This window comes from Ornithodoros turicata, chromosome 7 (genome assembly GCF_037126465.1).
Source record: "Ornithodoros turicata isolate Travis chromosome 7, ASM3712646v1, whole genome shotgun sequence".
NCBI lineage: Eukaryota > Metazoa > Arthropoda > Arachnida > Ixodida > Argasidae > Ornithodoros > Ornithodoros turicata.
Window position 1 is genome coordinate 59,154,749 of NC_088207.1, and position 14,265 is coordinate 59,169,013.

The following is a 14,265-nucleotide window of genomic DNA, read 5'->3' on the forward strand; positions in this document are numbered from 1 at the left end:
CAGAATTTTTACGTCGAAGCGCGAGTTCTCAACCGTCACGACCCCATTGGTTCCTGAGGCCGCTCCCCCGGTATGCGAGCGCTCATTCGTTGGTTTGAAGTTATGAACTTTCCTTGGCGCGCTCAAGCCGGCGACCGTGTCGGGCTGTCGGCGGTGCCGGAGCCCGGAGCAACTCCAACTCCAGCAACTCGCCGCAAAGTTTCGAAATGTGTTGGGTGCAGCAGGGACGCAAGCAAAGCATCTACGCCGGTACCGCTTTGGATGGTTTTTAGTGTCCTTCCCTAACATGTTGTCGATACCGACTCTGAAAAACTCGGTGCCTCATGGATACTTCTGCAAGTCAACTGAGTGGCAGATAAGTCGAAGGCAGGTCTGCTTCGCTTGCTTGGTGCGACAACGCTTCAAGAAGGACGAATACTGTGTTTTTCCGCTACTCACTAGATGCCAGGTAAGTCAGTTCCTATTCTATTTTGCCGCTTAGCATAACATAGCGCCGCACCTGTGGCATCTACGCAGCATTTTGGCAGGTAGAATTTTTGGTTTTCACGCTTCTGATCCCTATCTTTCTTGTTCAGGTATAAGCACTCAACTCATATCTGCTTCCGAATAGCATCTGCATGGATGCAGTAGAATGGATATGACACTCAGAGTGGCTGGATCATCATCTTTCGGCATAGCAGCTTCACAATTTCCTTTGTAACGGATCAACCAGGCGCCTACACAAGCAGCAATATGGACATGTTCTCTGTCATGCCGATTGACATCACCGAAACATGGAACACAAGAGGACGGACGCCGTGCCGACCGATGCGAGCTATTTCGAAACTATGCTGAAACGGCCGCCGGGACGCTGCACACACATGCGCGCGTACAAAATACGATTTCAAAACGTTGTCGACCAATCGGAGCGCGCACACAGTCTGGGCCAATGAGCTTGCAACGTTGTAGATTGGTGCAGTGGTACGTACGTACGTACATACTCTACAGCCGCATCCTCGGTTACCTGAGGAGGACTTATAACGACCATGTCATGCGCACCCCTTCCTTGCGCCGCATTTTTGGAAGGTAGCGGTGGCGCTTCTCATCGTCCCAGTTATTGCTTTCTCAACTTCTACAATACGTTTGTACTTCAGCTTACCTTACTATTTCGGTACAAGCGGTGGACGTTCCACAGATGTTTCATTCTGAGGTTGCTTATCTTCATCATTCTACGCGTTTTCATTGGAGCCAATTGGACAAGAGAGAAACTGATGTTCTGAGGCTGGAACACATAGAAGGGACAGACACAAACAAAGCCTCAAATTGCCTAAGAAATCAACGATGAAAGATGAAAGTCACTGAAAAGGTTAGCCAGCTGCGAACCAGAAGATGTGGGTTCGATCCCTACAGCTGGCTAACCTTTTCAGTGACTTTCATCGCCAATTGGAGCTATCGCTGTCGTCTGAGCGAATTCGGGTTCGGGTGGTCACTTCGTAGCAAAACGGCCGAGCGCTCGGAAATGGACGATTTTAAAAAGATGCGCGCGCCATCAAGCGCGTGGCGCAAGGCAGCATGGGAACTTTGAGGGACACTGCTCCGTCGTCTGCTTCGGATATGGTTCATATCGGCTGACGCTGTGGCTGCGCACAACGGGAATGTTGTTGTTCTTCTTCTGCCTCCGCCTCTGGCCGTATCGTAATGCTTGAAGGCGCTCTAAGTTCCCATGAGCCCTTGCGTACCACAGGTGACGCTTGCTTTTCTAAAATGATCTATTGCTAGATCGGCGACCGAGCTGGATCACGTGACCGTTGCCACCCGAACATGATTGCTAGGAATGGATCGCGGATAGGGAGCGCGAGCGTGAAGAAACCGGCCGCCATCTTACTATACCCACAACAGTCGCCGCAGCGATCATGGCAACTTCTTGCAATTACGGTCGTACCAACCGTACTGGTAAGGTTACAGGGCCTAAATTTGTACAGGTGAGTCACTCTTTATCGAGGAATAAATAGGCGTCCATTCTGTATATTTAGTTGACTGCCCAAAACGAGCACTGGATGCAGGTTGGTTGATCGCTCTTCCGACGTTCAATCGAGCACACTTGCATTTTACCCGGCGGCAAATACAGTTTGAGTGCATATGAAAGAACACGTTACACTACACAGGTAGTGTTGTCATCAATATATGTGTGAGCACTCGAGCGCTTTTTTGCATGCATTGCTAGCATGGTACACGGTGTTCTCTGCGGAAGCAAGTGCCACATTCATTTCCTTGAATTACCCTCACGCACAAGTTCGGTATTGCGTCATAATGAGACCACGATTGTCACCTTTTTTCATGTATTGGTATTGTTTTGTGCCTTGATTTGATTTGTGACAAAAAATCTTACGTAACGGTGGTGTGGCGCGACTTGAATAACGCCTTTGTGTCTGAGCTGTATCGTCAGCTTGTTACGATAGTAATAATTTGTAGCGTGTCGTGCTATTTGTAGCAGTTTTTAAGGCAAAAGTGGTCTCTCAATACAGGTTTCGTCAGGCTACTCAGTGAATAATCTGTGCAGTGTGATACGGCTGGGTGTACAGGTAAGTATCACGTTCCTCATCCACTGGTTTCTACTTTACAGGAAGGAACAACCTCAGTGCACGCACTGTGGTTAGCCTCTCTCAGTTTTGCATATTTTCTTACATGTTCACATCAGAAACACACCTTACACTTTAGGCTCCTTCACCCAGCAATATAATAGTTAGAGATTATAATTCTTTTTAGAAGAGGTCCCCATATTCTTTTTAGAATAGTTTTTAATTTTTAGAAGATACAGGGATTGTAAACCATGTTTTAAACTGATGTTTTAACATTTGTCCAATGCATTTATTAAACAACATATTCATTTTTAACTGGTTGCACCCAAACCAATGTTCTGATGTATTATTTCCTTTGTTGTCGATGCACCATAAAAATTGGAATAATCATCATCAATGCAGGTTACTTCACAGCTGCCTCGACATACTCAAGAAATGGGTGCAGAACCTGCGTAATGCCCACAAACTTTGACTACCACTGCACCTCCAGAAAGTAAAGGCATATGTGTCACATGGGATTTTTAAAGGCATTCACAGTATAGAATACCTTGTGTGAAGTGTTGTAGATCTAAGCAGCCTCTACAGTACACTCTCAGAAATTAAAACTTGTCAGGGAACTGTGATAATTGTTTCAGTTAATAGGCATGCACATACGCTATAAGAAGAAAATTATTTATTGAGAATGCACTTCTCTGGCTACTCATGTTGTTTACATCTACTGTTGATCACATTCATTTGTCACATATTATATTCTTATACAGTCAAACTCCTTTATAGCGAACACCTTTTTAACGAAAATACCACTACAGCAAATTTTTTTGCGGTCCCGCTGGAGCCCTATAGGTCCAATAATGGGCATCCTTTTTAACGAAAATACCTTTACTGCAAATTTTTTTTTTTGCTGTCCCCTGAGTTTCGTTGTAAAGGAGTTTGACTGTATATTATTATTATATTATCACATATTCAATCACATTAAATTTAAAATTTAGCATATATGAGAAAATATCTGGAGGGAAGTTGCTATTCATTGCTCATTCCAACCTAAAATTGAGTGCTACAGATTTAGAGAGCGTACCTGACCATTATCATTCCTAAAATATATATTGCCATTGTAGCAAGGTCACAAAACAATAAATGTAGTCTATTGGGACCTCCCTGCACGTTCATTGTACCCTGAAACGCATAAGTGCAAGAATAAACTTGATGTTGCATAAACTTGACATAAAATGTTGAATAATATAATGAATTATATAAAATATTGAATAAACTTGAACTCGTATATTCTCTTTACTCATCATCAGTGATCTTCATTACAAAAGCATATCGTGTTAGACTTTTTTTGTTTGCGTTTCACAGACTGGGTACACGAGGGCCAAAATGACAACTGTTCCAAGCTCCAAATAGTCCTGTTGCAATTTGAAGACCATACGTGGAGCTGCATTTTTTAGAACATGCTCCACATAACAAGCATGACAAAGTCAGCACTGGATAGCAGGACCCCGTCCCCAAGCAGCTTTTCTCACGCTGCAGTTGTATTCAACAAAAGCATGTGAGTGCTGGAGAAGGACATTCAGTTTGGCACAACCGCGCCTGCAAATAATCAGAACAAATAAAGGAAGAAGCAAACAAACACAGAAGGGCTGTACTTCAAAAAGAGATAAGTCCTGTGTCTCAAGGAGGTGTTACCACTTTCTAAGTAACTTCATTGATTAAGCTTGCATCACTACCTGATTAACTGTCCTAACAAGTGTGATCTAATTGAGTGAAGTAATTATTTGCGCTGCTTCGGTGTGTCCATATTTGCGGGGCAAAGCACCGCTGTCGTTTACTAAAAGACTCTTTCTAAGGCGATGCTTGATATAAATCATACTAAACGCATACACGGCTAAAACGACCGCTGTGATTCTACAGAACGATCTCTTTCTGCCATGTGAGTATATCTTTTCCCGGACCGTTCTTTATGGAACAATTTTTGTTCAGAACGCAGTACGGGATATTATATACATGGTTGTTGTTAACCTCAAGTCGTTTCTTATTGAAATATTGGCTGGGAAACGTGCTGTAGTACAATCCCCAGCGCTGCACTGCAGTGACGGTCTAGTTTCGGAATGCAAAACATAATGTAATTAAGAATCGAACGGCAGGACACCTGTGAAACACTGTTAGGATACATCAGTATACTGGCACCTTACAAAATTGTGTGATGACAAACAACGATCAATGCTAGCAGCGCAATAAATACTCACAATCTCTGTTGCCTCCCATTGTTTTCGGGTGGGCACACATTTAGGGCCCACCAACATGGCGGCCCGAAGGCACGCCTCTCCCCCATGAGCCCCTCTCCCATGCGCGATCCAAGTGGTCGAACTACAGCCGAAAAGAGTCTCCCGGTCATTTCGGAGCAACTTTTTTTGCCAGATCTCGAGCAGTCATGTTCGCTTGGTCAAAATTAAGCAAATCTCGCGTGGCGCTTTCCGAGCGCTCGGAATTTGCTAGCTAGCACTTTTTTTGCCAGGTCTCGAAACGATCGAGCAGCAGATTGCTCAACTGTATCCGGTGTCGTCACATCCGCACTGCAATGTTGGCCCGCATGTTGAAATCACGTCGTTTAGCAGACGACAGAACTCGGGGAGACTCTTTTGGTATGTGCCCGGTGGCAAAACTGCTTGCAAGTTGGGCAAATTATGCGATTTTTTGGCGAGAGCTTCAAAAAAAGGTATTATGAGCGGTTATATATGTACGCAGCCCGTCAGACTGAGAACAGGATAAACATTCCGTTAAATGTTCCGTTGAAACAGTCAGCACTTCCAAACGCGTCATGAAATATTGTTTACGCCGTTGTGTACCGCTGTCTGACGCGTGTTAACCGTTACGGCTTCTCGAATTCAGGATTATGTATTCGATGCACGGTGATTTTCGCGTTTATTTTACTTCACAATATAGTACAGATTATCATAGCTATGTGGAACTTTTGTGCGAACTTTGTGTTTCCTCTCATATTAACCTCTGTAAAGTAGCGTCAGGTCCTTTGGCTACCAGTGGTAAACATCCCATGTCATCATAACTTCTCTATAATTTATTGTTGTTGTTGTACATGCTTCCGAATTTCGAGATATACAGAGCAACTCTTTCATTAAATGGAATAGTACATTAATCATATGTATATTGCTCTCAGTCTATTCTTTTGCTATTTTATATTATTTTATGTTTCCAGCGATTTGAGCACACATTTGAATCACACATCACAGGTACAACTGCTTGCTCACACCTGTCGCAAAGTTAGTCTAAATTGTATTATGCTGCAGAAGACGAAAGTTCAGGGAGTTCAGAACAGTCCCCTTGTGATTTGTAGTTGTTGATCGCAAACTTTTCCGAAGTTCAGCAGCAGGCACTTGTGTTTCCGTTCGGCAAACACTAATCTTGCGTTTCCTCCCCCTTTTTTTCTTTCGTTTAATAAATATATCCACCCCCCCCCCCCCCCCCCCCACCTTCTTAGCTGCGAAGAAAGGACTAGTGAACGAGTTACTCTTCTTGTTGCAATCTGGAATGATATGTTAACAAACGAACAAAAGTTTCCTAGCCGTATGAATTATTTTGATGTGCCATATACCCAGCGCTGTCGCCGATCGGCTTCCCTATTTTGGCCAGGGCAGTGCCAGTGCCGTGTATTACGGCTTTGGCCCGGGGAAGCGGGGGAAAGGGGGTATATTTATTAGACCAATTGAAAAAAGAAAAAAAAAACGAGGGGAAAGGTGGGGTAGCGGTGAAACTTCAGACACTTCTCAGTTTCGCTCGAGATGAAGAACCACCTGAATGCACTCAATGTAGCGAACCGCTACATAATACCTTATAAAACTACGAGCACATGTGCATATTCCCCATCTCTCTGCAGCAAGAAGAATCCCCAGCGGCCGGCGCGCGGGCAGAAGCGACTTTCTCACGTGACATATGACGTTCGCCGAGAGGCGGAGCCCGTGACTCGAACTACAGCCGAAAAGAGTCTCCCCAGAACTCGAACATTTGCGACTGCGACGCCCCTAGCGTGATGCAAGTACCTAAAACCGCTTGATTCCTATAGCGTCCTCGATAAACTTGCTCCGGAATTGCCCCGAAACCACAGTGGTGCGTGGTGCTCTACACTGGCGGTGCCCTGGGCGGAGGCATTATCGAACATGAAACTGCACTGCACTGGTTGATCTGATGGATACTAGCATGCGCCACCTAGAGATCTGTGCTCGTTGTGGCTCGTAGGCTGCGTGACCCGTAGCGAGAGGCACCTGGCGAGCGGCACCGATCGAATGCCATGCTGACGATGACTGTCTGCTGCTACTTGCCCGGCTACACCTGGCTACTTGCCGCTTCCGCCTTCCTCCTGCTTCCTGCAATCGCGATGCTTCTTGGGATTGCACTCTGGCGCTCGGCCGATTTTCTCGGTGTGGGTTCGGGGCAACTCAGTGCTGCACTGAATGGGTGCATTCCTTTAATCGAGGACGTTCAGTGCGCACCAGTGCAGTTTATCGAGGATGGCAAGCCGCACCAGGTCGCACCGGTGCGCACCGGTGCAGTTTATCGAGGACGCTACTAGCAATCATGTTCGGGTGGCAACGGTCACGTGATCCAGCTCGGTCGCCGACCTAGCGATTTCCGAGCGCTCGGCCGTTTTGCTACGAAATGACCACCCGAATTCGCTCTAAGAAAACGCACCCATAGAGATCAGTGGTGCAAGCAGTGCAAGGGTGCAAGCAGGAAGAACGTGCACGTGCTGGCAACGTGCCAGCGGCCAAAAATATGCAACGCAGGGTAGTTTGGCAGACGGCGGCACTTTCAAATATTCAAATGCATGGTCTCGGGTTGTTCGCACTTGGCAAGGCATACAGCTTTTTCTGTGGGTTTCCTACTGGTTTTCTAGCTTTGCTTGGTACCATACAGCAAAACTATGCAGAACCCGCTGAAGAAACTACCTACTGTTGGATCCGTGGCCGCTTGGGCCCGAAATGGTTATATGGCAATCGCGACCTTGCCCCACATTGAACTATCATTGGGTGGGAGCCGATATTGCCAGCCAGTTTTGCCAATCCCCTGCCCTGGGAACGAGCGTTGTGGCGGTGGCACCTTGGCACCTCTGCAACCTCGGTGCGGCGAGCGGTATATGTTAGGACATCCCGCCAAAATAGCGAAATGACCGACTAGCCAAGCATTGCATCGTCTCATATGTTACCGACGGCGACAACCTGTAACATTTCAGCGATGATGGAATAAACTGGATGACAAAAATAGATGGGTAGAAATCCATCGAACCGGTAGAGATGTAGGGAGCTGCCCTAGGACAGAAGCCGCCGATATTTCGAACAGAGACTGTTCCTCAGAAGAACAGTCTCTATTCGCACGTGATCCAGCTCGGTCGCCGACCTTGCAATTTCCGAGCGCTCGGCCGTGTTGCTACGAAATGACCACCCGAATTCGCTATAATTTTGACAAGTCAAACGTCTTGGAACACCATTGAAATCTGCATGGGCAGGTTGGTAATCCATAATAATAATAATTAAAAAAAACAGTGCTGGGTAAAAAAAGGACAGAACAAGTAAAAGACACACGACGGCTGCGCTGACCTGCCAAGCAAAGGTTTTTATTTCATGAACCTTCCATGACACCAGAAGGGGAGGGCAGTAGAATATAAATGGGTCTCAGTTTCATGGAATAAACCTTTGGTTGGCACCAGGACCTCTCTTTCTCAGCCGCGACATGGGGGAGCCCTCTGCGAGCTCGTGATTTTTATTCTGCCTGTGGTACGATAATATATGTATCGTACGCTATCGCCTTTGCGCACGTAAGGGATAGAGGTTTTGCGCACGCTCAAGACACGAGAGCTTCGCGCAGAACCACCACGGCGTACGCAAACAGCATACTTACACTAAAACTCACTAATAGTGTTTTACACTATCAGAGAACTTTGGAAACTGTGTTGCACATGCACAACTATGCTTGTACAAACTGCCAAACAGAGACCCTGCTGACTAAATATTGATAATCTGTGTCTGCTGGTGTATCGTGTATTACGCCGAGTAAACCGGAGATTTGCACCTGATTCAGTTCGACTGAACCACAACTGGGTTGAATCAGGTTCAGTTCTTCCCGATTACACCCGAATTATTCGGGCAAAATATAACCCTATATTTAGCCCCTGATGTTGCTTAAAAAGATAACCAGAAGGAGTCAGGCTAGGTACAAGATATATAGTGCAAAGTGTGGTTCAACTAGAACAAGGGGGATCATTAAGTAAGACACAACAGGAAAACTCAAGTGAAATAGGGCATATGTTCCGTAAACAGTTGGATTGCATGCACCAGCTACAATTGTTCCACACACAGTCATCACAAACACGTGCAGCAACATCTGGGCTAGGGCCTGTATGCACAGAAATCGTGTTGGGATCTTTAGTGCAGCTTTGCAACTGCTTTGAGCATGTGGTGGAGACGTCAACTTTGTTACCGTCCAGCGCATCATGATTTTCCTTATGTTGGGATCCTAGTGAAATTCGTGTGAAAATGGGCCCGGACATAGAGGACACATAATTAATCACCCCTGTCCCAGACAGAACACTTTCTCCTGTGGACGTCCGAAGGAGATCCCAAGGTCCATATCCGGACATCTATATCCGTCGGATATCACTGGGAGCCTCCTACATGGACGTCCCAGGATCTGTATCCAGATGATGTCGGCTGTTTCAAGAATTGTCCGAGTTAAAGCCCTGTCGGGATGTTACACGGATCATTTATTGCTAGAGAGAAAATCTGGGAGCGATGTAGCACTGCGAAGTTTGACTTTCGATGTACCAGCTGAATGTCTCCAACCAAAGCCAGTAAGAAACACAGACGTTGTCTTGATACACCGATCAATTTCTCAATTCGTTGTTGTATGCGTGCGTAATCGAATTAAGCTTAGACAACTCACCCATCATTTTGATTCACAGGCGAGAGGGTGTCTGGAATATGGGGATGCTCGCGAGACAAGCAGTATATAGTATCTGTTTTCTCTTTGGAAGGAAATGGCACTGCCTTTCGAAGTCAGCTTCTGGGAATGGGTGGTCTTCTCGGAGCTTTCATATATATTTTCTTCTCATTAAAACGCTGCGTTGGTTCTCCGTCATGGCATGTACGAGAAACAAAAAGGAAAGGTGCGGGGATTAAACAAAATGGCAAGCAGAAAAATGCTGATTTCCATGAAAACTGAGGATCAATGTCTTTCTCCTCTACGGATGTTTGTATATCCATACAACGTGTGGACGTAAATAACTAAGTCCGTGCAATGTCCAGATATCTCCATGTAACATCCTATGAGGACAAACGACGGATATATGTGGGAAGTCCGAACCTTGGCCACTCGGAAATGTGGGAGACGTCCGTCGGAAAAAATATGTCTCCCAGGGAGATCCGAATTTCCGTGAGAGGATATCCACAGGAACACCCCTGAGGTTTTGTTCTGTTTGGGGTGCTGCACAGCGCTTGTGACATCACTTATCACTGAGAGTTCAGAGTACATATCAGCATTCTTACATGATGAATATCTTTTCTTCCTTTTCTGAGCATGAATTTTTACAATTATCTTTCCAATAGAATCAAAGTGTTTTGCCTGCAATCATTCAATTAATTTTCAATCAGCCAGGCCTATTCTACTGATGCTGCTCAACCCATCAGATCAGTTCACACACATAAGGTTCTAGATCACAAGACACACATATTAACCAGCAACAAACATAACATCCATCCCTTATGAAACATCAGCAAAAAACTTGTTGCTAACAAGTATGGTGCCGTTCACAACGGCAAACTCTGCGACACACCTCGTGCAGCTCAACCATTTCAGCCTCACGTCTTGCGCGTACACTTGGAAAAACAGTCTGATGTCGAAGCTGTCTGTTACCACACACTCCAACGAGACCAAGTCCGTCTTCAGAGCTTCCAGGTCGGACACAAGGACCCCTAAGTCTGCGAGCGATTGTTTCGTCCACAAGACAAGTTTCTTCAGGTTTACCAAGTTTGACTTCTTAAAGTTCTGTTTCAAGAAAATACGACAGAGTTCTTGTCCACTTACATGCAACTCGTTTAAACTTGAGCAACGCTCAATCAGTCGAGCAAACATCACTGTCGAGAGTCCACCTTTGCCAAACAAGCTAAACGCTATTTGGTTTCCCACACCAAGCACCCTGAGGTTCTCAAATGCCTCCGGCTTTAATTTTTCATCGTCGATCCAACAGTCGATCAACGATAGAGATTCCAGTTGACGGCAGTGTTGAGCTATTTTGGACAGTTTAACGTCGGTGAAGATTCTGAGCTCGAGTGAGGAAAGCTCAAACTTCTTCAGGGCTTCCGGGAAACACACCGTGAACGAGCAGGTGCCGTTGATAAATTTTACGAACAGGTTCGTCACGTTTTCGAAGCAAGGAATCATCGCTACGACGATTTCGTCGCCGGTGACGATCTCTAGGTTGCTCGTGCATTTGTTAGATGATAGAATCATTTCTAGAGAGTGAATGTTGACGTGAGAGTTGACGGCAATGTTTTCCAGTGTCACGCGGTGGCGGAAAGACCCGAGAATGTAATTGTTGAGTTGAAGTGTTAGAACAGGATTTCGTTCTCCCACGTCGATGAAGGTGAATGGGACGAGCTCGAGCAGTTCGTCGACGTTTATGTCCATGTACTCCAACTGCGTGAAGAAAAGATGCTAAATAATAATGAACCGAATACAAGAGATACCGTGCTTACAACTGCACAATTGGAGCTAGCACAAAGGTTAGCAGTGTGTGACAGGCAGGGTGCGCAAAAATTGGGAACAGAAGTTAATTTTACAGTCAGCATTTCTTTTTTTCTGCACATCCTGTTGGTGAGCGTAAGAAAGAAATGAATTATTATTATTTTAATAGGAATGGTTAAAAACAGTCCAGAGGCCGGGGCTTGACATACTACTTAATGTATATTTTTACTTTTGTACGCCGGTGCAAAAATATACACAAAGTAATATAAATGGTTAAATTCGGTAGGGATCATACTATACCAGAGCCGTAGCCAGGCAAGTTTGCGCCCAGGGCAGAGTAAATCTGAACGGCCCTGTACTATACTATAACATGCCTCAACAGAACATACTTTCTGAGCCATTTCTAGCACAGAGTTGTTTTTCCATTTTCTTTTTTACTTTTCAAACTACGAAACGCAACATATAGGAAAATAACTGACAAGTTTCAGCCACGACCTACTAGATTATAACGACCATGGCATAGGCACCCCTTCCAAGTGCCGCATTTAGACGCTAGCGGTGCCGCCACTCATCGACCCGGTTATTGCTTCCTCAACTTCTGCAATACTTTGTACTTGAGCTTGAGCTTAGTGGTTTTGTGTAGCGGTGGATGTCCCACGAGAGATGCGTCTTTCTAAAGTTGATTATCATCATCATTCTACACGTTTTCATGGGAGTCTGCTACGGTTATCGTACGTCCGCGTGTTCAAAATTCAAATTTCCATCGTCCAATCGTGTGTAGATGTGATGTAGATGAGTAGTGCCTCACAGGTGTTATCGATTATGACATGGTCGTGGTTTCAGCTTTCCTGCTCACAAACATGCAAAGAAAGCAAAACAAAAGCATCGAGCTGCTTTACCCACCTGCTGACATTTGGAAACAATGCCCAGTACAGTCGGTTCGTCCAACAACAGGTGGTTGCCTCCTATGCCACACATGTCCCCCTTGAGAAGCTTCACTGAATGATTACTTGCAAGTTTGTCTTCTGATAGAAAGCTCTGCAGCCTCATATTATGAGGCAACACCAGCTCTACTACACTCTGAAACGTATGCAGTAATGTTGTAACTAAGTCTTTGTTGTGCACTATGGTGACTTTTGTACAGCCTTTGCACACTTTCTTCACCGCATTAGCAAAGTCACGCGATGACTTTGCTTCGAGGGAAGGGCATCCTGCAAATGTCACTGTCGGAAACTCTAATGTCCTAAGAAGGTCCGACGACAAGCTGAATGTTTCTCTGGTCAGGCCAAGTGTCTTTCCATTCCAACTCCACTCACCAGGAATTGGATCGGGTGCGACCCAACCGTCCTTTGGTTGCAGGATGACGATATCTTGCTTCTCAATGAGGTCCTCCAGTTCAGGGTCGGCATAACTGGTAATGCTGCCTAAGGAGCTCATGTTCCTGGTGGAATGCAAGGATGGGTCAGTTTGTGAAAAGAAACATAAAATGCGAGGATATATTTTGCATTCCTTCGGTTGGTGTCACCATTCTTCAAGTCAGCTTCACCTCACGCTTCCTGTGCAATATAGGATTATATCAAGTTAGGTTAGCTTGGCCTTGTGAGGTTAGTATGTTCACTACTACGAAGAGTGAACTTCACTGAGACAGTGAGGTGAAGCCGACTTGCAAAATGGTCATGCCAAGCGCGATACCGTGAATTCTGTACAAGGCTTGAGCTTGCCTGTGTTTTTGTCCTTGCATTTCGAGGATTTCAGTCAGGTTTATCCATAGATATTTTTATATGGGCTTGTCCTTCTCGCGGCACCGTTACCACGATCATTGCCACGACACGTGACTTTGGAAATAATTACTGTTTAAAACGGAGTGGTACAAATTTCAACCCCCCATGTCACCGTCACCGGTTCTCACAAAAAGCGCGCACAAAATGAGCTAGGGGAGGGTTTGTGGTTTGTGTCAGTCGCATGGCCGACAGGCGAACACGTCGTGTCCGTCACGTGATGTAATGTGGATTGGTTCAGGTAGTTGGGGTTCAGGTTCAGGAACGCCTAATCCGTTTTAAAACAGGGCAGATATCAGAATGATATCACAGACGAAAACTAGACTCATGTCTAGTTTTCTAGTTTAGTCTAGTTAGATGCATGCGCCAGCGTGAGATGGCACTACACGTATTGATGTCGTTCGTACTTCGTGAGCGTTTCGCTGTTTTCGAAGCTTTTTGGTTACCTGTAATTTGCCAGTTTTTTTTGCTGTCGTATTCGCACTTCAAACACTCATACTCTGCCACGAAATGATAAAAAACAAATAAATAGAATTTTAATAAATAAGACGCACGCGCATTGCCACAGGTTCTTGTGGCACTTTTTTGTTCCGTGTTCTGCAGCGCGAGTCACAATATTCCCGCTACATTTTTGCCTAATCCGCGCACTGTTCTATTGCTGCGAGTAAATGAGTTGGGACACAGGTGCACGTTCCCAAATGAAAAGGCGCAACAAAATCACAAAATCGGTTTGCTCTTCGTTTTCACTGGTTTTAGTTCGCGAGCGACGCATGCGCCATCTGATTTACATCCGGGACATCGGATGCTAGTGTTGTGTGGGATATAGGTTAGTAGGGTAGATTGTGAGCACTTTCTACTTTCGTTTACGTGCTTTTGTTGATTCACGTGCACTTTCCCACGACAGAGGACTTTCACCCTCCGCTACCCTTGACCCCACCTGAACCTCACCTGTTTCAGCAGGTAAGTTTCGCTTCAGTCCATGATTCTTCAGGGCTGCTTGCATAACGCAGCTAAGCCTTTCATGCCCAGAAATCGTCTGCTGTTCCATGAACCGGCGAGTTGAGATTGTTTATTTTACGCGACTCAACGTAGTCAAACGTTTGTGTGCATCATATGCTCTTTTGTATGAAGCACGTAAACATTCTCTTTGTACACGTCCAAGCGCGATTACATTTTGA

At 45.4% G+C, this 14,265-nt stretch overlaps 2 protein-coding genes across 3 annotated transcripts in view; one reads left to right on the top strand and one right to left on the bottom strand.

The window, feature by feature from the left end:
* Window positions 1-8,769: 8,769 nt before the first annotated feature.
* LOC135401771 (uncharacterized) lies at window positions 8,770-13,447 on the bottom strand. The gene is made up of 3 exons (XM_064634348.1): window positions 13,031-13,447; window positions 12,213-12,750; window positions 8,770-11,261 (listed from the first exon to the last, which is right to left on the bottom strand). Exons 1-3 carry the CDS (start codon window positions 13,048-13,050, stop codon window positions 10,326-10,328), a joined length of 1,494 nt encoding a protein of 497 aa, XP_064490418.1. The 5' UTR covers window positions 13,051-13,447; the 3' UTR covers window positions 8,770-10,325.
* Window positions 13,448-13,670: 223 nt separating this feature from the next.
* Window positions 13,671-14,265, top strand: part of LOC135401772 (steroid hormone receptor ERR1-like) — a 54,369-nt gene continuing 53,774 nt past the window's right edge. Inside the window, exons 1-2 of one of the 2 annotated variants that reach the window (XM_064634349.1) lie at window positions 13,671-13,913; window positions 13,992-14,047. The gene's annotated coding sequence lies outside the window, so the exon portion shown is untranslated. The other variant, XM_064634351.1, reaches the window with a different exon arrangement.

Bases quoted from the DNA above. Each gene is read 5' to 3' on its own strand.
- LOC135401771 (XM_064634348.1), bottom strand. From the start codon at position 13,050: ATGCAAGGACAAAAACACAG. The intron at 12,751-13,030 runs GCAAGCTCAAGC...GCATTCCACCAG, and splicing joins ATGCAAGGACAAAAACACAG to GAACATGAGCTCCTTAGGCA. The intron at 11,262-12,212 runs GTGGGTAAAGCA...TTCTTCACGCAG, and splicing joins TTGTTTCCAAATGTCAGCAG to TTGGAGTACATGGACATAAA.